Source organism: Arvicola amphibius, chromosome X (genome assembly GCF_903992535.2).
Source record: "Arvicola amphibius chromosome X, mArvAmp1.2, whole genome shotgun sequence".
Taxonomy (NCBI): domain Eukaryota; kingdom Metazoa; phylum Chordata; class Mammalia; order Rodentia; family Cricetidae; genus Arvicola; species Arvicola amphibius.
In genome coordinates this window covers 21,731,430-21,757,751 of record NC_052065.1, presented here as the reverse complement: position 1 = coordinate 21,757,751, position 26,322 = coordinate 21,731,430, and the positions used below count along the sequence as shown (strand labels likewise).

Genomic DNA, 26,322 nt, shown 5'->3' with positions numbered 1-26,322 from the left:
CTATTATCTTGAGCTTTCAAAGCATCTACCAGGAAAATAAAAGCTATGATGCTGCCTTTAAGGCATAGAGTTGAAAGTAGAGAACAGAGAGAACATTGCTGTTCAACCTAAAATCCTCTATATTAATTGCTTGCTACACATACTACCTTTGATTAAAAAGCAAAACAAAAATAAGACTATGAAGTTTTATTGTAAGTATTATTTCAACCCCCTCTCCCCTAGTACTAAGGATTAAATTCAGGGTTTTACATGATAGGCACTCTACTACTGAGCAATATTCTCAGCTCCTACAGTGTTATTTCAACCAGAAAAAGAAAAAAATGAACAGAAAAATAAAACACTAGAAGAAAATGTCAAAATGTTAACAGTGGCTACTTCTGAATGGCAACATCCTGGATGACTACTTCTTCATAATTTCCTTTACTTTTAGTATTTTTCACATTTTTTAATACACCAGTCAAAAATTTTATCTTCATAGAAGAAACTAAAGGTAGTAACTATAAGAAGAAATAGAGAAAATATGTTTGATTTGTATATATTGCTGATTCACTCATTAAAACACATTCTAAGAATTAGAGAGACCATAAGCTTAGCTATATAAACTGCTGTATTGCTGGGACAATAGCAAACATGACACAGTAGAAGCTTGAAAAATTCTTTCTTGCTGATGGAAACTCCATTGGCAGTCTGTGAAAATATCCTGGACTGGCCTCCTGGAGGATAAATGAATGTATGGAAAAGGGACCTAGGTATTTTTATGCTACCTAGTCCAAAATCAAGCTAGCTGAGATTGAAGGAACAGCTTAACCAACCTACAGAATCATGAGAAGTGGTAAGTATTCTTTTAGGCCATTAAGGTTTGGGTAGTTTGTTAAGCAGCAAAAGCACCATGGGCTGTGGAAGATAATTCAGTGCCTTAAAGCACTTGCCACATAAGCATGAGAACTGGAGTTTGGCTCTCCAAACCCATGTAAAACTGGATGTGGTAATGAGCATCTACAACCCCAGAATGTCTAAAATGCGATGGGAGGCAGAAACAGGAGAAACTCTGTAAGCAGGGTGTATTGAACAACAAAAGATCCTTTGTCAAGAAGGGTGAATGACAAGGGCCCATGCCTGAAGTTGTTTTCTCAGGTCCACATAAACACAACTGCATGCACATATGAATAATCACACACAAATGAACATGCACATTAAAACACTACAGACAGAAACATTCAAATTTTACAAAGCTCCCAAATGCTCTTAGGTGTAAACAGCCTGATCAGTGAGAAGAAGAAAACTATTTTATCTCTCAAAATTCCATGTTGATCTCACTGACCTACTTTCCCTCTCTTCCTTCCCTTCCTCAGAGATGACTTCTCAGTAGTTGACAATCTTGAGATTCTTGCAGAGCCCAAGAGTCAACATAATTTTCCTCTTTGGAAACAAAATTACTATGGGGGAATGGGATGATGGTTACCAGAATGTTCTTAGATGCCGAACATGGCTTATTGAAATTTTCCTTGTTTCCTTCATCTCAAGCCATATGATATCATAAAGCAACAGCTATGATTTTCCTAGCTAGATTACATAAACTGTGCTACACAATCATTTTAGCTCTGGCACCAAACATGGAACAGATGTTTGCTGACTAAGCAGATGAGTGACTGAATAAGATCTTGTTGTACCATTTATCCCTTATTTCAATTAACTTTTTCACCTGGTCATGCCTACCGAGTCTAAGATACAGATACTAGATCACCTTTAGGACTCCATGGAGCATCATCTGAATTCTTCTTTTTTTTGGGTCGAGATTTCAGAGCAGGGTCATCATCATCAGATTCCAGGGATGGATAGACTGCAGAGAGAGGTGAAGGCGGGAAAAATTAAATCTCATCCAAAAAGGCAAAGACAGAATGATACATACTTTAGTCCTTCCTACTCCTCTTCAACTTTACTTATTTACACATTCCACACTCAACTGCAGAAGGCCCCTAAATATCTCAGTTTGTGCCTTTTCTATGGTTGTTCCCCTGTTATGAAAGTCCTTCTCCTACATTCACCTTATTCTGATTAGTGATAATTAGTGGCCCACATCACTAAGGTGAGTTACTTGGCTCACTTTTTAAAAATTAAGCTCTAGATTTAGCTCTGTAATATGTTTTTCCTCATTCTTGTAATCTGATTCAGATGCCTCCTTGTCAGCTCTCCAGAGCAACCTATATTATGCTTGCACTGGAGATATTACACTGTACATAGAAACTGACTATTATATTTACAAATGAGGCCAGGGATATGTGTCTGATTTTATATTAAAGCAGCCCCATACAATGAAAAGCAGGTATTTACTGTTTGAGAAATAATGAGAAAAATAAACTTAAGACAGCACCAAGATTATTGGAACTGCATGATCTAACTGATAGAGTACCCATATACAAGTATCCTATATTACAGAAACAAATACAAGTATTTAGAGTATATCTATAGGCAAGACACAGGATTTAATGGGAATATGGTATAGAAAGATTCTATTGATAATTCTGATTGCATTCCAAGCCTAAAAGAGAATTTTAAGAATAACAACCTCCTAGAAATGTTCCTCCTACTTTTTCTCCACAGGGCTTATCTATAGAAAAAATTGAGTCTATTTTTCAGACCTTCTTCTTTCAATAAAGAGGTAAAATCTTTGCCTCCTGACTATTTTCTTTCAAAAAAGGAGTATTTAATTGTTCTTAGAAAAGATTGAGTACTAGTAACGTAGCTCTTTCAGGAAAATCCATCAATATTACTTTGTTAGCTCTGAAAGTTTTTCTACTCCAAAGAAATAAGTGTGGCATAGCAGAAAGACTTGGTGTCTTAGGGTCAGAAAACTTTGAAATACTGGATGACACAGTAGTGGCCTAAAAACAGTTTCAGAATCTTAAACCATAAAAATCAAAATAATAAACAATATCTAACCTTGCCTTGCAAAGTCGTGGTCAAAAGTTGTATTTAAGAGATGATACGTGGGGGCCAGTAAGATGACTCAGCAGGTAAAAGTGATTGCTGTACAAGCTTGGTGACTTAGATTTTGTTTCCAGAACCCACATAAAGGTGGAAAGAATGGGCTACATAAAGTTGTCTTCTGACTTCTACACATGCTGTGCCATGTGGACCCACCCACCATGACAGTATTTTTTTAAATTTAATAAGAAACAGATAATATGTAAAGTAACTTACATAAGGAATTCCATTCTGAGCTTCACATTTTAGTCAACAGGTAATAAGGTATAAATTATAAATTATGCCTTTGCATTGAAAGAAAATATATATAAATATGCATATTAAAATATAAGGTTGAAGCCACTTCCTGATTTTAAAACATATTACTAAAATTAGTAATTAACTCAGTGTGCAACTGGCATAAAGGCAGGTATGAGAACCATTGACAAATAATATTCTTTTGATTTTTGGGACAAGGTCTCACTCTGCTGCCAAGGCTGGCCTCAAATATCAATTGCCTCTGCCTCCTGAGTATTGGGATTACAGGTATAAACCACCATAACCAGATCTCACTAAGATTTTTGTACCTGTTTTTTTTAATTAATACTTTTAGTTGGCATACAAAATAATGGGTTATGACATTTTATGCATATATCACTGTATATTGCACATATGACTCTATTCTCCCTTAGCTGTTCTCAGTATCAATAAGCTCTCAAAGACTAAAATAATACAAAACATCTCCAACTACAAAAAGCTAAAAAATCAGTAACAGAAAGATAAATGGAAAATTCAAAACTAGGTAGAAGTTATACATACTCAAAATGAATCAAAGATATAGTCACGTGTGATTTCAAAGACTTTGATAAAGGGTCAGTAAGAAGGTTCAATGGGTAAAAATGTCTACCACCAAGTCTGAAGACATGAGATCAACTCCCAGAATTGTGGAAGGGGAAAACTGACTCCCACAAGTTGTCCTCTGACCTCTACACATACATAATGCCCAAAAAATAAAAAGGGAAACTTTTTAAAACTTTGATATGAATTGAAACAAAAATAGAATATACAAAAACTTTAAAAAGCGCAGCAAGAACAGTGCACAGATAGCAATTTAAACCTGCAAATGCCTATATATAAAAAGATCCTAAATCAATAGTCCACCTCCATACAAAAAGAATTATTATCTGCCCCTGCCACCATCTCCATACCCACAGCCACAGTTTACAAAAGAGCTTTGCCTGGTGACTACATTCCCCAAGTCCCATCCATCCCTTTGCACAGGCTTAGTTCCAGACCTGTGACTCTGATATAACCTGGTTAGTCCCTCCCCTGTACGCCCATCTGCCTCCCCACTCTCATCTCCACAACCACAGGCCTAACTCAAAACCACAGCTCCAATACTGGCTTTGCCTGGCCTAGGTCCAATCCAGCAGTTCATACATACATACATCAGTTTTATCTAGTTCCTACACTGATCAAATCTAAGGAAAGCTAAAAATTTCACATTAGATACATAAGCAAAGAAGTCCACATGCCCAGGTCACATTGAAAAACTATATGAAAGACCAAAACAGTATGTGTCCCATTAAACCCACCGGTTTTATAGAAATGTTCTCTAATGAGAATAATCTAGGTGAACCCCAGAGCACAGAGTTAAAAGAATAACATCTTTAAGGAATTCAAGAAGTTTAAAAGAAGACACAAAACACCTCATTGAAATTTAAAAGGATAACAACACATGCTTGAGTGATGCTCAGCAAAACCAAATAGAAAACTGAACAAAATGATGACGACAATTCAGGATTTCAAATCCCAATTGAGTAATAAGACAGAAATATTGGAGCAATCTAAAGCTGAAATGAAGATGGAATTGAAAAAAATGACTTGACCCTCACTACCCACCCCCTCAACCACTCTTCCTAGTCCTCTATTCCTCTATTCCTTTGTGACTTTCTACTAGAGACACCAAAGACACACTTGACTGGGACCCAGGCAGACTACCAGCAGACTCCTTCCCCTATTCCACCTGTTCCCTCTCCAGTGCTTAGCCCCTCCTTTCATTTCATCTCCACTCCCTTCAGACCTGTGGCCATCTGTGGCTAGATCCAGGGTACCCTTAGTTCTGCCTCTGCCACCCTTTGTGAAGCCAGACCCCAAGTCCTAATTAATGGAACTTCCAGAGTCAGTCCCATTCCCTGCCTGTAAAACTCAACTCTAAAATGGATCAAGGACCTAAACCACAGGTCACAATTCCTCAATGGAAACTGAAAGCCAGAAGAGCCTGGAGCAATGCACTTCAAGTTCTAAAAGACAACAACTGCCAACCTAGACTGCTGTACCCAGGACTATCCACTATTTGTCATAGTTGAAGGAGAATGAAAAACATACCATGATACAAACTAAAATCATCTTTTGCTTATACATTATGGTTTCCAATTATGTGCTTGTATGAGAATTGTTGTGTGTGTGTGTGTGGGGGGGATGGTTTGGTTTTTTTTTGAGACAGGGTTTCTCTGTAGCTTTGGAGCCTGTCCTGGAACTGGCTCTGTAGATGAGGCTGGCCTTGAACTCACAAGATCCGCCTGTCTCTGCCCCCCTAGTGCTGGGATTAAAGGCCTGTGCCACCAACCCCTGGCATGTTCTTTTTTCTTTTGCTTGCTTGCTTGTTTGTTTTCTAAGGAGATAGAAAGAAGGGAATGAAGTTGGGTAGGTAGGGGGGTGGAGAGGATCTGGGAGGAGTTGGAGGAAGGGAAATCATGATCAGAATACTTCTCTAAAATAGACTACACCCTGAGACACAAAACAAATCTTTACAAATTCAGAAAGACTCCATATATCCTATCTTACTGTAAGATAATAAAACATATAGTCAAAGCAAACAAATCTCTAGTAAGTACACAAACTCATGGAGATAAGGAGATAAAACAACTCATTACTGAATGGCAAATGGGTTAAAGATGTCAAGAAAAAAATCTTGGTACTGAATTAAAATGAAAACAGCACAGTAAAATCTCTGGAGGGAAATTTATGGCTCTAAGTGCGTACATTTAAAAATCAGAAAGAATCTGGAGTTCTCAGTGGTTAAGAGCACTGGCTGATTTTCCAGAGGTCATGAGTTCAATTCCCAGAAACCAAATGGTGGCTCACAACTATCTCTAGTGGGATCTTCTCCCTCTTCTGGCAGAAAGGTGTATATGCATAAAATAAATAAATCTCAAAAAAAAAAAAAATCAGAAAGACCCCTGTCAGCACTGGGGAGTCAGAAACAGGCAGATCTCTCCAAGTTCTAGGCCAGCCTTATCTCCATGGCATGCTCTAAACTGGCCAAGGCTACACAGTAGGACCATGCGTCAAAAACAAATTAGAAAGAGCACGAATACATGACTTAAAGATACAACTCAAGAATTTGGAAATTAAAAACAAAGCAAATTCAAAACCAGTATATGTCAAGAAATAACAAAAAAACACAGCAGAAACTAGTAAAATAGAAACAAAGAAAAGTATAAAGAACCAAAAAATCTGTTTCTATAAGAAGAGGAACAAAAACTGACACTCTTGGCCCAACTAAACCAAAGAAAGAAATAGTAACCCAAATTAACAGAATTAGAAATGAACAGGGAACCATTTATAAAAGACATATGGAAATTAAGAATATTAAAATGGAACATTTTAAAAATTTGTAATTCATTAACTTCAAAAATCTAAAAGAAATGGATGAATCTCTCACAAACCACCAAAGTTAAATTAAGTGGTCAAAAACTTAAACAGAACTATAACATAAAAATTGAAAACAGTAATAAAAATCATTCTAACTATAAAAGCCCAGGTCCAGATATATTCACAGCAGATTCCTAACAGATTTGCAAAGAGCTATAGCCAATCCTTATTATTCAAAAGGTAGACATAGAGTACTTCTAAACTCCTTCTATGAAGCCAGTATTATTCTAATATGATACCAATACCAGGTAGACATAATGAGGAGAACAAAAAAGAAAACGGCTGGCCAATATCTCTGATGAACAAAGATTCCATCAATAAGATACTTAAAAACTAATACAAAAGTTGATCAAAAAGATTATCCACCTGGACCAAGATGGCTTTATCAGAGATGCAGGGATGACTCAAAATAAACAAGTCAATAAATGTAATAAGCTACATAAATGGACTTAAAAGACAAAAATCACATGATCACCTCAATAGTTTGCATAAAAAAACCTTTGATAAAATCCAGCGTGTCTTCTTGATAAAAGCCCTAGACAGAGTAGAATTAGAAGAAATGTATTTCAAAACAAGGCTATATGTGACACATACCCAACATGGAGAAAAATTTGAAGCAATCCCATTAAATTTAGGAATGGGACGGGTCTGTACACTATCCCATTCCTTTTCAATATAGTGCTAGAAACACTAGCTGGACCAATAATGTAAAAGTAGGAAATTAAAGAGATATAAATAGGGAAAGTTGTTTCTGTCCCTATTTGCAGATAAAATATACATGAGATTCCAAAAATGTGACCAGAAAACTTCTAGAAATGATCAACAATTTCATCAAAGTGGCAGGATTCAAAGTAAACTACAAAAATCAATACCTATACACCAACAACAGAGAAAGAGATTATGGGTACATTCCCATTCACAATAGCCAAAAAAAAATCTAGAACTAAAACCTAGAAGTAAAAGACTTCTACAATGAAATTTTTTTAAGTCTCCAAAGAGATTGAGAATGATAATATAAAATGGAAAGACATTGAATGCTCATGGATTGACAGAATTAATGACCAGTCTACCAAAAATTGTTAACAGATTCAATACAATCATAATCAAAACTCCTCTCATTTTTCACAAAATAAAATTCATGTGGAACCACAAAAGACCCCAGAGAGCCAAACAAACATCAGTAAGATGCAAAAAGAACAAAGCTAGAGGGGTTACCCTTCCAGATTTCAAAAATTGCTACAGTGCCAGTATAATAAAAACAGAATGGCACTGGCAAAAATAAACAAAAAATCCAATCAGACATGTAGATCAGTGGAACAAAATAGAAGGCATAAACATGAACACATGTAACAATGGCTGTTTAATATTTAACAAAGATGGCAAAAATATAAACTGGAGAAAAGATAGCATCCATAACAAATCATGGGGAAATTTGATGTCTACAGGTAGAATTAAATAAACCTATATTTATCACTTTGCATAAAAGCTAACTCAAAGACTGAAATGTGAAACTTGAAACACGGAAAAGTGCTAGAAAAAATATAGGCAAGATCCTACAAGATAAAGACATAAGAAAAGACTTTCTAATTAGGACCATTTGTCTAGGAAAACCAACAATTGACAAGTGGGACCTCATAAAACTAAAAAGCTTCTGTACAGCTAAAGAAATAATTGAGTAAAAGGAAGCCCACAGAACAGGAGAGAAACTTCCAGCTACACATCTGACAAAGGATTAATAACCATGATTTTATAAAGCACTCAGAAAATAAGAGTAAACAAAATGACCCACTCAAAAACATGGGGTTATATAGATCTGAACAGAGTCTCAAAGGGAGAAATAAAAGTAGCAAAGTATCTTTTTAAAATGTTCACCATCCTTAGAAATTAGGGAAATGAGGTCAAAATTACTTTGAGATTTCAGCTTAACCTAGTCAAAATGCCTAAGATGAAGAAAACAGCTCAAAACAAGTACTGGAAGAAACATAGGGAAAGGCAAACTCTCAGTCACTATTTATTGGTATGACTGTAAATTCAAGTAGTCACTCTAGATATTAGTGTGGGGAACTCTAAATAGAGATCTGCCTGCCTTTGTCTCCCAAGTGCTGGGATTAAAGGTGTGAGCCACCACAGCCCTAGTGTGGGGAACTCTTAAAAACCTAAGAAATAAATACACCACACGATCTATCAAAAACCAGTCTTTGCATATGCCCAAAGAACTCAATATATTTCTCTACAGATACTTGTTCAGCCACATTTGTTGTCATTGTAATCACAACAGCCAAGATATGGAAACAACCTAATTGTCTTTCAACTGATAAAAAGATAATGAAAATGTGGTCTATATGCACCTTGAAATACAGTTTAGCTGCAAAAAAAAAAACCCCCACAAAATAATGACAGTGGCAGATAAACGATACAACTTGTAGTAATCCAGACCCAGAAATACAAATGCCAAGTGTTCTCTCTCATCTGCAGCTCTTAGCTCCAAATTTTTAATTGTGAGTATATGACCTGGAATAACCACAGAAACCATTAAAGTAAAAAGAAACCATGGGGTGAGCAGAGAAGTGCTAGAGAAATGATTGGCAAGATACAGGTAATATTAAGGGAGAAATGGGAAAACAGGGGAGGGTCTTAAATGAGAGGAGAATGTCAATACAGAAAGAGAAGGGAGGGAAATAACCCTAGTTGAAAAACATTCTTTTTTATTTGCCTAAAATTATAGGTAATACATTTAAATTATATGCACACATAGATATATAGCTTAAATGCAGTTACATTTTTTTTTGTGGTGAAAATATTCCCCAGAAGAATGATAAACAAAAATTCCAGTAGCAGTACACAAAACTCTCAAAACATTGCAGCACATTGCTTCCTTGGTTGCCTCCCAGAGGCTGAAGGCTAAGTCCCTATTGCAGAAAATATCATGCACCTCAGACTCAGTCCCTGAGGACTAACTTTCATGGTTCCAGAAGTTGGTATGCAAACTGCCAAGGAAGGAAAGCAACAAATAGTCCCCAGATATGATTCAAAAACTAAAGACCAACATGGCAAGATATCCCCCTGAGTATGCAATAATGTCTTGATGATAAGCAACAACTGTCTAAATGAACTTAAGGCACATTCAAGAGGAGGGAAATTATGCCTGATAATAGAAACCTAGCCAACTACCCATGACAACAGAGATTTAAATCCTACAGGAAAACCTACTACTATCACTTTCCTAAACTGGAATACTTCCTACCTACATTCTAAATACTTATTCTTATACCCACAAGTAAGTGTAGTTTTCACTCCTCATCTAAGAAGATTCTTATCCCAACAGATGGATATCATTATAGAAAACCACAACTGGTAAATTGACTGTGGTGTGCCCAAATCCAATGGATATATCTACAACACAACTCCTGCACCTAAATCTTAGGGAACACCACAAAAAAAGGGTAAAAGACTGTAAAAATTGGGACCAGGAAATCTGCATTTCCTCAAAATGAAATGTAATAGTAGGTCTGCCTAAATAATACCTGAAACCCCCCCCCCACACACACACACACAAGGACATGGGGTAGGGGGAAGCGAGAGTGTGGAGAAAGGGTGGAGGTAAAGAAGAGGGGAGGAGGGGAGGGAAGGGAAGAAAGAATAACAAGAATGCCACTATTAATGAACACTGTACTGGAAGTTCTAGTTACAGTAATTGGGATGGGGGGAGAAGAGGGAGGATGTTGTGGAGTAGTAGCAGTAATCATAGTGGTCATGAAGACAGGTTCAAATCAGTTGTAGACAGAGACATGGCCAACAGTATGGTTGCGGAGAATCAAGACAAAGAAGCTACAGTAGACCATGTGAGATTAATCATGGTGATGGAATTTCTTAAAATTATTCAGAGAAATTTTCATATACTGCTGCGATCTGAACGAGAAATAACCCCATAGGTTCATGTGTTTGATTATTTGGTCCCTATCTAATGGCACTGGTTTGAAAGGTTGTGGCACCGTTAGGAAATAGAGCCTTGCTGGAAGGAGTGAGTCACTGGAGGAGGACCTTGAATTTTTATTGCTTGGGCCTGATTCCTTATCTATTATCTGCTTCCTGACTGAGGATGTTCTGTGACAAGCTGCTTCAAGTGCCTGCTGCCTTCCTTCTTTACTATGATGCATTGTACCCCTTTTCAAATCATTAAGCCATAATAAACCCTTCTTTCCTTCAGTTGTTTCTCCAGAAGAATATGGTCATGTTTTAAAAAAATAGAGGAAATTGGTACTACGGAGTGAGGCTGTTTGCTATGATAAACCTGCCCATGGGTTAATAAGACTTAATATTTTTATGTTTTTGAGAATATGTGTTTTGCCTTCATGTATGACTGTACCACATGTGTTCAAGATGCCCAGAGACTAGAATAGGATGTCAACCTTCCTGGAATTGGAGTTACAGCTGATTGTGAGCCACCACATGGGTGTTGGGAATTGAACCTCCATCCTCTGGAAGAGCAGCCAGTGCTCTTAACCACAGAGTTATCTCTCCAGCAATGTGGTTCATAGGCCTTCAGAACAGATTTGTAGGATGAAAGTAAAATTTGGAGATACAGGCTAGAAAAGCCCTTAAATACTGTAAGCAAAACAAAATGAAGACAATCTAATAGTAGTCAGAAAACCAGAATACCCAAAAAATGTGGATCATGGAGGCCCAGTTCTTGAGGTTTCAGAAGGGAACAAAATCTCTATCAGAACTTGGCCTAGAGGCCATTTATATTCTAGCAAGTGACCTAGCTGTATTCTGGCAGTGTCTGGAGAAATTTAATGAGGCTGAATTAAAAGGTAAAAGACTCTCTCTCTCTGTGTGTGTGTATGTTTGTGTAAGAAATCTCAAGACAGATTAGCATTTAGGTCAGGATGGGTCTTGGTTACTCCTACCTAGGAAGTGCATAAAGATATGAAAAGTGCAGTGTGGTGAAGAAAGTAGTTTGACTGAGTTTAAAAATCTGGGACACCATGAAAAGACCAAAACTAAGAATAACAGGGATAGAAGAAGGAGAAGAACTCCAGTTCAAAGGCACAAAAAATATATTCAACAAAATCATAGAAATTTTTCCCAACCTAAAGAAGGATATGCCTATGAAAGTACATGAAGCTTACAGAACACCAACTAGATTGGATCCTCCCCCAAAAAAGTCCCCTTGCCATATAATAATCAAAACACTCAACATACAAAATAAAGAAAGAATATTAAGAGCTGCAAAAGAAAAAGGCCAAAAACTCTGAAAGCCAGAAGGTCCTGGAAAGGTGTGTTGCAAGCCCAGACTACTATACCAAGCAAAGCTTTTAATCACCATAGACGGAAAAAACAAGATATTCCATGACAAAACCAGATTTAAACAATATCTATTCACAAATCCAGCCTTACAGAAAGTATTAGAAGGAAAACTCCAACCCAAGGAAGTTAGCTGCATCCACGAAAACACAGGCAACAGATACACTCACACCTCACACCAGCAAACCCAAAGAAGGGAAACATGCAAGCACCACTAACCAAAAAATAACAACTGGTCATTAATATCTCTTAGTATCAATGGACTTAATTCACCTATAAAAAGGCACAAGCTAACAGAATGGATAGGAGAATAGGATCCATTCTTCTACGGTGTTCAAAAAACATACCTCAACCTCAAAGACAGACATTAATTACCTCAGAGAAAAGGGCTGGGAAAAAGAATTTCCAATAAAATGGACCTAAGAAGCAAGCTGGTGTAGCTATCCTAATATCTAACAAAGTAGACCTCAAACTAAAATCAATCAAAAGAGATGAAGAAAGACATTTCATATTCATCACAGGAAAAATCCATCAAGAGGAGGTCTCAATTCTGAACATCTATGCCCCAAATACAAGAGCAACCACATATGTAAAAGAAGCATTATTAAAGCTTAAATCTCACATCAAACCCCACACACTAATAGTGGGAGACTTCAACAATGGACCGGTCTGCTAGACAAAAACTTAACAGAGAAATGAGAACAGATGTCATGACTTAAATGGAATTAACAGGCATCTTTCCATCGAACATAAAAGAATACATCTTCTCAGCACCTCATGGAATCTTCTCAAAAACTGACCACATACTTTGTCACAAAGCAAACCTCAAAAGATGCAAAAAAAATTGGATTAACCCCCTGTATCTTATCAGACTACCATGGCTTAAAGTTAGAATTCAACAATGCAAAATACAGAAAGTCTACAATCTCATGGAAACTGAATAACACTCAACCGAACCACCACTGGGAAAAGGAAGAAATAAAGATCAACTCAAAAAATCAGTAGCACTACTATACACAAATGACAAAAGGGCCAAGAAAGAAATCAGAGAAACATCACCTTTCACAATAGCCATAAATAACATAAAATATCTTGGGGTAACGCTAACCAAAGAAGTAAAAGACCTGTATGAAAGGAACTTTAAATCTTTGAAGAAAGAAACTGAAGAAGATAGCAGAAAATGGAAAGATCTCTGATGTGGGATTCCCCTCTGTATGCTGTGAATACGATTGGTTAATGAATAAAGAATCTGTTTTGGCCTGTGATAGGAAAGAGAAGAGCCAGGTGGGGAAAACTAAACTGAATGCTGGGAGAAAAAAGGCGGAGTCAGGACACCATGCAGCCGCCTTTGGGAACAGATGCAGGATGGAAACTTGCCTGTAAGCCACAGCCACATGGCGATACACAGATACACAGATTAATAGAAATGGGTTAAATTAAGATGTAAGTTAATTGGTGAGTTAGCCAATAAGAAACTAAAGCGAATGGGCCAAGCAGTGATTTAATTAATACAGTTTCTGCGTGGATATTTCAGTGCTGAGCAGCCGGGAACAAACAAGCGCCCCCCCACTACAGATCTCCCATGCTCTTGGATAGGTAGGATCAACATAATAAAAATGGCAATCTTACCAAAAGCAATCTATAGATTCAATGCAATCCCCATCAAAATCCCAACACAATTCTTCATAGACCTAGAAATAAAAATACTCAACTTCATATGAAAAAAAAAAAACCAGGAGAGCCAAACAACTCTGTACAAGAAAGGAACCAATGGAGGCATCACCATACCTGACTTCATGCTCTAAAATAGAGTTATAGTAATGAAAACTGCTTGGTACTGGCATTAAAAACAGACAGGTGGACCAATGGAATCTATCAAAGATCCTGATATTAATCCACACACATATGAACACCTGATTTTTGACAAAGAAACTAAAATTATACAATGGAAAAAAGAAAGCATCTTCAACAAATGGTGCTGGCATAACTGGATGTCAACCTGTAGAAGAACGCAAATAGATTCTTATCTATCCCCATGCACAAAACTCAAGTCCAAATGGATCAAAGACCTCAATATAAATCCAGCCACACTGAACCTCACTGAAGAGAAAGTGGGAAGTAGCCTTGAACACATGGGCACAGGAGACCTCTTCCTAAATATAACACCAGTAGCACAGAGACACAGAGCAACAATTAATAAATGGGACTCCTGAAACTGAGAAGCTTTTGTAAGGCAAAGAAAACAGTCACTGAGACAAAACGGCAGCCTAGAGAAGGGAAAAGATCTTCACTAACCCCACATCAGACAGAGGGCTGATCATATGTGTGTGTGTGTGTGTGTGTGTGTGTGTGTGTGTGTGTGTGTGTGTGTGTGTATCAAGAAACTAGACATCAAAATACCAAATAATTCAATTAAAAATGAGGAACAGATCTAAACAGAGAATTCTCAACAGAAGAATCTCAAATGGTCAAAAGATACTTATGCAATTGCTTAACATCCTTAGCCATCAGGAAAATGCACACCAAAATGACTCTATGCCAGTCAGAATGGTTAAGATAAAAAAAGACTGAGGATAGCTTATGCTGTAGAGGATGTGGAGAAAGGGGACTACTCCTCCACTGTTGTACAGACACTTTGGAAATCAGTATGGCGGTTTCTCAGAATGTTTGGAATCAATCTACCTCAAGACCCAGCAATATCACTTTTGGGCATATACCCAAAGGATGCAGACCCATACAACAAGGACATTTGCACATCTATGTTCATAGCAGCATTATTCCTAATAGCCAGAACCTAGAGCAACCTAGATACCCCTCAACCAAAGAATGGATAAAGAAAATGTGGTACATTTACACAATGGAGTTCTACTCAGTGGTAAAAAAACAGTATCTTGAAATTTGCATGCAAATGTATGACACTAGAAAAAACCATCCTGAGTGAAGTAACCCAAACCCCGAAAGACAAACATGGTATGTCCTCACTTACTCCTAAGTGGATAGTAGATGTAAAACAAAAGATAACTAGCCTATACTCCATAACTCCAGCTTCCAGAAGCTGGGGAACAAGGGGAAAATGAAGAAAGACATACAAGAATCCCCTGTGGAAGGGGAAATAGACAAGATCTGAGAAAATTGGGAGCGTGGGGGGGGGAGCAAAAGGGGAAGGAGAAGGAGAACATGAGGGAACTGGATGGTTGAGATGGGGGAAAGACAGAGGGAGAGCAAGGAAAGAGATACCTTGATTGTGGGAGCCATTATGGGGCTAGTGTAAAACCTGGCAGGAAATTCCCAGTAATCTACAAGGATGACCTTAGGTAAGACCCTAAGCAATAGTGGTGAAGGTCCCTGAATTAGCCTTGCCCTGTAGTCAGATTGATTACTACCTTAATTGCCATCAAAGAACCTTCATCTAACAACTGATGGAAGTAGATACAGAGACCAACAGCTAAGCACTGGGCTGAGCTTTCGGAGACCAGTCCAAGAGAGGAAGGAGTGATAATATGAACAAAAAGGTCAAGACCACGTTGGAGATACCCATAAGAACAACTGACCTGAGGTAGTGGGAAATCAATGATTTGGACCGACAGCGGGGGACCCTGCATAGGCCCTCTGAATGTAGGTAACAGATGTGTAGTTGGGGCAGTCTTTGTGGCCACTGGCTATGGGATCAGAATTTATCCCTTCTGCTTGAACTGGCTTTTTGGAGCCCATTCATTTTGGAGGGATATCTTGATTAGCCTAAATTACAGAGGGGAGGGCCTTGGTTCTGCCTCAGTGTAATGTCAGACTTTGTTGACTCCCCATGGGAAGTGTTACCCTCTCTGAGGAGTGGATGGGGGGATGGGGAAAAGGTGGAGGAGGAGAGGGAGTGGGACTAGCATAAGTATGTAAAATGAGAAAAGATCATTTAAAAAATAAATTAACAAAAAATAAACTGGAAAGAAGTCAAGATATATTTACTTTCAGATGATACGGTTCTATATGTTGAAGACCTTAAAGATGCCACCAGAAACCCCCTACAGCTGATAAATACGTTCAGCAAAGTAATAAGACATAAAATTAACATATAAAAATTGGTAGTCTTCCTATATACAAATGACAAACATACTGAGAAAGAATTCAGAGAAAATAGTACTTCTCACAATTGCCTCAAAAAAACAGCTTGGGCCGGGCGGTGGTGGCGCACGCCTTTAATCCCAGCACTCGGGAGGCAGAGGCAGGCGGATCTCTGTGAGTTCGAGGCCAACCTGGTCTACAAGAGCTAGTTCCAGGACAGGCTCTAAAAAAGCTGCAGAGAAACCCTGTCTCGAAAAACCAAAAAAAAAAAAAAAAAAAAAAAAAAAAAAAAAAAAAAAACCAGCTTGGAGCAAATCAACTAAAGAAATGAAATCTTGTACAATGAAAACGTTAAGACACTGAAAAGAAAAACTGAAAAGGACACCAGAAGATGCAAATGTTTCCCACATTCATGGATTGGCAGAAAATTGTGCAAACGGTCATCCTGTCAAAAAGCAAGCTTGGCGCGTGGGTGGGGTGGGGCATGGGGGTGAGGCTGGAGAGATAGCTCAGAGGTTAAGAGCACTGGCTGCTCTTCCAGAGGTCCTGAGTTCAATTCCCAGCAACAACACAGTGGCTCACAACCATCTATAATACTGTCTGAAGCCCTCTTCTGGCATGCATGGAATACGTGCAGACAGCACTTGTCCCTAAAAAAAAATATAAAATATTTTTAAAAAAAATGCAAGCTACTGATTCAACACAATCCTCATTCAAATTCCAATACAATTCTTCACAAAAATTGAAACAAAAGTCCCAGGATAGCCAAAAAGTCCTGAATAACAACAGCAAAACTGCTAGAGATATTACCATCCCAGATTTCAAATCATGTTGCAGAGCTATAGCAATGAAAACAGCATGGTACTGACATGAAAAACAGATTTTTCTATCAACAGAATACAATTTTGGACTCATAAACAAACCTGAGTTCTGACAAAGAATCCAACAGTACTCAGAAAAGTCAGTGGTCCAACTAGATCTACATGTAGAAGAATGAAATTTGATTTTCATCTTTCACCCCGAACAAAAAGTCAACTCCAAATGGACCTACAACCTTAACATAAGACCTGATACCTTGACACTGACAAAGTAGATAGTAGGGAGTATGTTTGAACTCATTGGTATAGGAAAGGACTTTGTGAACAAGACCATGATAGCACAGGCATTAAGACCAAAAATTAGTAAGTGGGACCTCATGAAACTAAACTTTTTGAACAGTAAAGGATACAATCAAGTGAAGAGGCAGCCTATAGAATATGAAGAAATCTTATCAGAGCTATATCTGTGGCAGTTTGATTGAGAATGTCCTTTATTTACACATGTTTGACTATTCCCCAACTGGTAGATTGTTGGGAAAGATTAGGAAGTGTGGCTTTGTTAGCGGAGGTGTATCATGGGGGTGGGCTTTGAGGTTTCAACAGATTCATGCCATGCCTAGTGCACTCTCAACCTCCTGCTTGCAGTTTTAGATGTGGGCTCCCAGATCTTCCTTGATGTTCCACCATCAAGGACACTAACCCCTTGGAATCTAAGCCCAATTAAACATTCTCTTTGCATTGGTCATGGTGTTTTATCACAGCAAGAGAAAAGTAATTAACACAGCATCTAACAGAGGGTTATTCTTTAGAACATATAAAAACAAAAAATTAAACATGAAAACAAACAACTCAATTAAAAGATGGAATGTAAATGGCTGAAAACTTTAAAATGTTAAACATCTTTAGCCATTAGACAAATGCAAATTAAAACTGCTCTTCCAACGGAGAGATGGCTCAAGGATTAAGAGTACTGGCTGTTCTTCCAGAGGATCTGGGTTCCATTTCCCAGTATCCACATGGCAGCTCACAACTATCTGTTCCAGGAGATCCAATGCACTCTTCTGACTTCTGTAGGCACCATGCACACATACATGGTGAATAGACATACACGCAGGCAAAACACCCATCCACATCACACAAAAGAAATATTTAAAATAAAAACAAAACAAAACTTAGGCCAGGTGGCAGGGTGCATGCCTTTAATTCCAGCATTTGGCAGAGACTCTGTGAGTTTGAGGCCAGCCTGGTCTAAGTTCTTGAACATCGAGGGCTACATAAGGAAATCCTGTCTCGATGAACAAAGAAATAAACAAAAAATCACAAATGCTGGTGTAGATGTGGGGAAAAGTAACACTTATTCAATGCTGTTAGGAATGTAAACTGGTAAAGCCATCATAGTCCCTAAGTGATTAAAAAAAAGAGCCTTATAACTATGGCTCTGGGCTTACGTAGTAAATGAGATGACCAGAAGGCAAGAAAGATAGCCTCCTTGTAAGGTACTTGCTATGCAAGCATGATAACTTGAGTTCAACTCCTTGCTCAACAAAAAGCCAGCCAGGCACAATGACATGTGTCTGTAATCCTAGTCCTGGAGAGGCAATGACACAAAGACCTTTGGGTCTTGTTGGTCAACCCAATCTAGTCAAATTGTTTACCTACATGTTAATGAGGGACCTTGTCTCAAAACCTCAATAGGGAAACAATAATAAAAACAATGAGAAAAGAATATTTACAAATTAATAAGAAAAAAATTGAAAAGAAAAATAGTTGAAAAAATAAACTGATTGCTTATAGAAAATAAATAAATAGGGTCAGCATATATATAAAACAAAGAATCAAACAGAAACACTACCTTTAGCAACAGAATTAAAATGGTTGATAATATCCACAGCTGATACACTATTTATAAGCTGATCCTTTTGAAGCACAGTTTGACCCTATCAATATGTATCTCATATACAATCTTTAATCCAACAAGTTTTACTATCTTAGACGACATTTATTGGTAATTGGACATAAAAGATTATTGTAAGGATTTTCTATGCAATAAAAATCCTTAACAACTTAAAATGTCAATCAAATAAGGACTTGATTAAACATATGTTAAAGAATAGTTTGCAGCAAGCAAGCCTCTATGAATTGATGAAGCAGATCCCCATGTACTGATGTTGAAAGATAGCCAAACTGGGGCTGGAGAGATAGTTTAGTGGTTAAGAACATTGGCTGCTCTTCCAGAGAACTCAAGTTCAATCCCCAGCACCCACATGGCAGCTCACAGCTATCTGTAACTCCTGTTCCAAGGGATCTGACGCCCCCATACAGACATACCTGCAGGCAAAACACCAATGTACATAAAAATAAAAAAAGAAAGGTAGCCAAACTGCAGAGTCACACACATTAAACAAATACTCTGTCTACAGTAAGTTATATGAACAAAACAAAAGGAAATTGGGCTCAGAAAGGAGAGTATCCGGCCTAAGGAATTTTGTTTTTCTCTAGTTTTTCAGTCTCAAAGAAAATTAGTTATATCTATATAATTTCTATATAATTTTTAAAATAATAAAAGAAAAATCCATACTATTGTTATCTACATTATATAAACTAGTGCTTTATTTATTACATTACTCCAAAAAAATCATCCTTTTAATGACTCATCATTTTAGGACTTATTTCTTAAATATGCAAAGTTTAATGAAGGCCATTTTAGTTTTCCATCAATACTTGAAGGGAACTGATTCCAGAATGTCCTTCCCCATCAACCCAAACCCATGTGTATTTAAGTTCCTTATATAAAATGGTATGGTATTTGCATATGCTCTATACCCTTCATCATGTATACTTCCAATGTAATTATACAAGTTAGAAGAAAATAGAAAGAAATGCGTCTGTACATGTTCAGTATAGATGTAATTTTTCCATGTATTTTTGATTTATAGATAAAACCATGGATGTGAAATGCTCAGCTATAGAGAAATGATGATATATACCTTCACAAAAAATGAACTGGTTAACATAGAACATTAACAATACAGATGGTTACAGTCAAATAAGGAAGAGAGGAAAGGAGTTAACTAGAGTGAAAGATGAATAGTACCAAAACCAGAACAGCTAAATATAAGAGAACTAACTATACTATATTTGAGGACTTCCCATGATTAAGTCACCAAAGGCCTAGTGGCCAGAGTAAGTATAATTTCTAATTCTTACAATAACCTAATCCCCATTTTACACAACAAGAAAATATGGCTCAGAAAAAGGTCACATCTAATTTAAGCTAAGCTCTGTGTTCACTACAGGCTGTCTTCTCTTAGAGTCAGGACTGAGACTGGGCTAAAGGGAACTCTTTCAATCTAGCCCCATATGCTAACACATTCTTACTATACTCAGCATCCTTGAAGCATGCTCCCAAGCTGTCTTGCTCATCGAGACTGGCATTCTCTTCCTCCTCGCTTTCGTTTCTCCAGTATGCTGGCCTCTTGATGGGCCGCTTCCCTGGAGTACGCTGGGAAGCGGGACTGTTAGACGCAGTGCCCAGCCCACTGCTGGAGCTCCCACTGCTTCGATCTTGCCCCCCGGTCCACCATGCCTGCAGGCTGGAGGTAGCTGGTGAGGATGATGAGGACTGCAGGTTGGCCATACACAACATGCCCTGGATGGCCTCTTGAGTGCTGGGGGAGGCTGGGGCCTCACTGTAAAGGACAGAGGAGAAACACTGGGGAAGTTATTCTAGTCAGAAAAAAACTGGTCATAAGAACACTCAGGGAGGAAGAACCACTAAGGCAATCAAGGTGTTACAAAGGCAAGAACCATCCATGGTTAAGAATGAAGATAATATTAAAAAATATTTTCATGAAAAGCTAGCTTTGATTCAAGTCTCTCTGAAGACAAGCAATGAGGGTAGATAGAATCTATTTTTTATATATGCTACATTATTTCCTTTTTTATTAACAATTCTCTTTCTATGACTCTCCCTGGCCCATTTTCAATGTACTTAAAATTGATTTTTTTTTCAAATCTACATATCCCGTCACTGCCAGATCTGAAGATTACCAGGATAGTTTTTGCATCCATATTATTCTTTCAGCATAAATGCCCGTGTTAATTGTCTGTTTACTTGGTTCAGTAAGTTGGGCATGGTGGTATATCCCTGTAATACCAGAACTCACTTGGAGGGAAGGCAGAAGGACTAGGAGTTCCAGAGCAGCCTAGGCTAAATAAAGAGACCCTGTCTCAAAAACCCAAAACAAAAATGTTCAATAAATGCCCTAGCCGTTTGGGTGGTACTCTTTGATAGCCTGGAAAATGGAGATTACTCACGTGAGGGCAGCATAGTCAGGTCCCCCCACCTGCCTGCTGGCCTTAAGTAGATCAAGAATTCCACCAGCTCCACTCCCATTCCCAAGCTTGCTGTCAACCCCTTCCACCATGTCCTCATCTGTTGTATAGTCCTCCTGTTAAGGAAAGAGCATACTGCCTCAATTGTACAGGGCAGGTCTGGTAAGTTTCCAATATAAGTTGACAGTGTAACATCTAACATCCTAAATGAACACCATTTATTATGCAGAACAATTTTCCTTTCATTTTAATCTTTACAGCTTCTTTGTAAAAGCACTTTAACTCCTATTTGACAGGTGAGCAACGTAGGGATCAATGAAGTAAAACAGTCTGCGAAAGAACACATCATAAACTTCAAATCAAATAGATACTCTTCTTGTTAAGTGATACGTAACTATTTTTTTCTTTATTAAAGGATTTTAAAAAATTTAAATAAATTAAAATCCTCCATTTATTGGCTGGTCACAATAGCATACAATTTAATTTATTGTAGTACTGGAATTGAACCCAGGGCTTTGCACATGCTAAGCAAGTGCTCTACAGCGAAGAATATCCCTAGCCTGCATGCAATCTTTTATTTTGCAAGTATTTCAGAAATTAAATGTATAATTATCTTTGTACCTTGACTAGATACACGACATGCTCCTACCTCAATGTCAAACTCAACTTCTCCAGGTTCACGAATACGGTTGGGGTCAGAGCAAGGCTTTGCTCGGGGCAACTTCCGGGGAAATTCTAAAATACAATGCAATATATTAGTAGGAGGCTAAGATTATGATGTCTGAGCCAAACACTCAAATGAAAGAAGAATGTAATTTTTGCCAGGTGTGGTGGCATACACCTTTAATCCCAGCACTTGGGAGACAGAGGCAGGAAGATCTCTGATTTCAAGACCAGCCTGACTGACAGGAAGTTCCAGGATAGCCAGGGCTAAACAGAGAAACCCTGTCTAAAAAAATAAAATAAAATAAAACCCAAAACAAAGAAAACTCCATAAATAAATAAATAGATGGGTGTAATTTTCTTTGAAGTAATAACCACCAACAAACAATTCAGAGAGATGAGGCACATTAGAGCCTAGTAAATCAGAAAGCCAACAAGCTCAAACCTAAAACAAATGTGACATGGCAGGGCAGGAAAGAAATAGAACAGAAACATACTTGATCTTATGATCAGGCTCGCCTTTTCCTTTCCCAGTCTCTCGTCAATCTGTAGCTCATCATCTGAATCCAAGTCAAATTTACCTCCCATGACTTGTTCTGCTACCAGCTTTGCACTGTCTACCTTCTTTGCAATTTTGGCTCTTCGAGACTTGGATAAGCTCTTTACCCTCTTGGTACTACAAAAACAAGGAAATGAGCATAAAATGAGTCATGTTAGATATTATCATGGTAGAGCTAAAAGTATGGATCAATGGTAGAATGCATGCTTAACATACGCAAATCTCTGGCCTCAGTCCCTACTCATGGCTCTCCCCAAAAGGCAAATTTTCCCTAAGTGTTTATACAGTATAATCATCAAAATCTACCATTTATTTTTGTAAAAAAATGACATATATGAGTACTGTATTTACATCATTTCTACCATCCATCCACCCTCCCCAGCTCCTCCCATGTCCCCCTACTCCGTCAAATTCATGACCTCTTGTTACTTATGTGTTGCAATAACATACAGATGTGTGTGTGTGTGTGTGTGTGTGTGTACATATACATGTAAATACAACCTACTGAGTTCATAGTGCTGTTTGTATGTTTATATGTTTTGGGCTGAACGGATGTGATTGGATAACCTATTAGGTGCCTTATTCCTGGAGAAAATTGACTCTCCCTTGCCTGTAGCCCTTCACCTAGGCATGAGACTTTGTGAGATTGCCACTATTCATGTTGGTATGACAACTGCGGTGGCCACTGTGCATGTCTTGTTTAGAGGATCATATTAAGAATAAATTTTCAAAAATTTTTAGCCGGGCAGTGGCAGTGCATGCCTTTAATCCTAGCACTCAGGAGGCAGAGGCAGGTCAATCACTGCAAGTTCAAGGTCAACCTGGTCTACAGAGTGAGTTCCAGGACAGCCAAGGCTATAAAGAGAAATCCTGTCTCAAAATACTAAAAAAACAATTATAAAAATAAATGATCAACTGTTCTTAGAACCAACAAATATACTGTGTATGTACATGATCCTATCAAAGAATAAATGATTTTTAAAAACTTGACATGTAAAGGAAGGACCTAAAATAGAAAACACCTCTAAAAAACACTGAAGGACCTAAACTACTCAGTTTCAAAACTTATGATAAATTGAGGCACTATAAGATCCGCATAAGAATAGACGTATACGCTGGCATGCAGGTGCACACCTTTAATCACAATACCATGAAGGCAAAGGCAGGCAGATCTCTGTGAGTTTGAGGCCTGCTGGTCTATATAACAAGGTCCAGGGCATCCAGAGTTATAAGACATTGTCTGCTGGACAGTGGTGGCACATGCCTTTAAACCCAACACTTGAGAGGCTGAGGCAGATCTCTGTGAGTTCAAGGACAGCCTGGATTACAAAGCAAGTTCCAGGACAGCCAGGGCTACACAATGAAACCTTGACTCAAAAAAACCAAAAAAACAAGAAACAAAACAACAATAAAAAACGTCAAGGTAAACATAGTGGCACAAGACTGTAATTTCAGCACTCAGTGAGGGCAGGAGGAAGAGTACAAGACCAGCCTAAGCTACATAGCAAGATCCTGTCTCAAAATAGAAGGAAACAAAGAAAAGAGGAAGAGAGTAATGCCAAAGATTGAAAACTATTTGCAAATCATTTATCTAGTAAAGATTTATACCCAAAACATTTAAAGACTCTTAGATTCAGTAATTAAAATAATTTCAAAGCAATCAAAAGATCCAAATACATTTTTCTCCAAAGATAATATACAAATGACCACAATGAGACACACAAAAAATATATTTCAATCATTAGGTAAACCATACTGAGTCAGATATGGTGGGACATACCTATCATCCCAGTACTCCAGAAGCTAAGGCAGGAGGGTGATGAATTTGAGGTTAGCCTAGGCTACAAAGAAAGACTCTATGTCCAAAAAACTTCTGATTAGTTTTGATAACATGGATACATCTGTAGCAGGAAATTATGCCATGTGAAACAAGCCATACAGAAAAAAATGTATGATCTGACTTTTATATGGAATCTAAAAAAACCCAGAAATTTCTATTAGAGTACAGTGATGGTTATGAAGGATAAAGTGAGTTGGGAGAGATATTGGTTAAGAGGTATAAGGCTGCAAAACTACATAGAGTACGTTCTAGAGGTCTTATTGATTATTTAATCAACAATATTGCCCTGCACACTTGAATCTTTCTAATGCAATAAATAAATGTGTTAATTATTTTGAGGTTAGTAATCATTTCACAATATAGGTGTATTATAAAACATTACACTGTACCCATTCACTATAAAATATTTGGGGAGTAAGGATGTAGCTCAGTGGTACAGTACTTTTGTTTAGTATGCATGAAGCTCTGGGTTTCACCCCCAACAGCCAAAAACAAAACAAAACAATACAAAACACTCCCACAACCTTTATTTAAAAACAATATACAGGACTGGACAAATGGCTCAGCAGTTAAGAGCAGCTGCTACTCTTGTAGAGGACCTGAGTTTGAATAGCAGCCATGCCAGGTAACTCACAACTCTAGCTCCCAGGGATCAGATGCCCTCTTCTGGGTCCACAGATACCTGCACATATACACAGACACATGCACAAGAAAAATATAAAAAGAAATGTACAATGAACCTAGCATGGTAGTACACTTCTGTACTCCTAGGCCTTGGGAGGTGGAGGTAGAAGAATTAGGAGGTCAAGGCCAGTTTCAGGTATAGCATGACTTTGGGGCCTGCATGAAAACAAAGAGATTCTGTCTCAAAAAACTATTTTAAAATGACAAAAACGACCAAACCACACATAACTAGAAAACAATGAAGTGCATGTGTCTTCAAACAAACCACATCTCTTAAAGTGATTCATAAAAAAACACACAGGAGAGCCAGGTAGTGTTTACTACCACAGATGCAGACAGATGCCTGTGAGTTCAAGGCCAGCCAGCCTGGTATATAGAGCAAGTTCTAAGACGGTCAAGGCTACACAGAGAAACCCTGTCTCGAAAAACCAAAAACCAACCAAAGAAACAAAAAACAAACAAAATCCACAGGAGATAGAACTTTATGATTGCTGGTCTAAAATGTAAAATGACACACACATGCACTTCGGTATAATTTTTAGCCATTTCTTGAATCCAAAATATACATCCACATAAAAACTTGTACATGGGACTGGGGAAATGATTCAGTAGGGATTCAGATTTCCAGAACCTATGTAAACACCAAGAGGGCCTGTGATGGCCAACCTGTAATTCCCAGACGCAGGGAACATAGGGAATTTCCAGAGCAAACTGGCTAGCCAGAAGCTGAAAAGGAGAGCTTCCAGGTAAATAAGAGATCTTACCTCAGTACAAAATGTGAAGAGTCACTGAAGAAACCATCTGATATCGTTAAGCTTCCACATATGAATGTGCACAAACATGCACATGTACACATAACACACACATACATATGCAAAAACAAAACTTTAACATAAATGTTCAAAGCATTATTATTCATCATTGCTTCTAGCTCAAAGTAGAAGCAATCCAAATGATTATGAAATAGTGAATAAATAAACAAAATGTGGTATATCCAGAAAAAGGAATATTATTCAACAAATGAACCAATAATGGTTCTTTGCTGTATTATAAATGAATCTCACTAAGTGAAAGAAGCCAGACATAAATACCATATATGACTCCATTTATATGAAATGTCCACAAAAAGCAAATCCATAGAGATAAATATATTAGTAGTGATTAAAGATAGTTTTAGCCTGGGATAAAAAGAATAAGAAATATTCTAAAATTGAACTATAATGATAACTGGACTAGCCTATAAACTTAATAAAATTCACTTAATTACATACTCGAGCAAGTTAATTTATAGCATGCAAACTACTAATAAGTATTATCTTTAAGAGTTCTTTTTATAGAAGCTCAGAGACTGGAAAGAATAGAAAGGAAATAGAGAAGAA

At 37.7% G+C, this 26,322-nt stretch overlaps 1 protein-coding gene across 5 annotated transcripts in view; it reads right to left on the bottom strand.

The window, feature by feature from the left end:
- Positions 1 to 26,322, bottom strand: part of Phf8 (PHD finger protein 8) — a 94,705-nt gene that overhangs the window by 17,094 nt on the left and 51,289 nt on the right. For 4 of the 5 annotated variants that reach the window (XM_038316128.2, XM_038316129.2, XM_042054374.1 and 1 more), the window contains 5 exons: positions 22,358 to 22,536; positions 21,847 to 21,932; positions 21,180 to 21,313; positions 20,241 to 20,551; positions 1,745 to 1,840 (listed from right to left, as the gene is read on the bottom strand). In XM_038316128.2, the coding sequence (XP_038172056.1) occupies positions 1,745 to 1,840; positions 20,241 to 20,551; positions 21,180 to 21,313; positions 21,847 to 21,932; positions 22,358 to 22,536 (806 nt within the window). The remainder of the gene's footprint in view (positions 1 to 1,744; positions 1,841 to 20,240; positions 20,552 to 21,179; positions 21,314 to 21,846; positions 21,933 to 22,357; positions 22,537 to 26,322) is intronic. The other variant, XM_038316130.2, reaches the window with a different exon arrangement.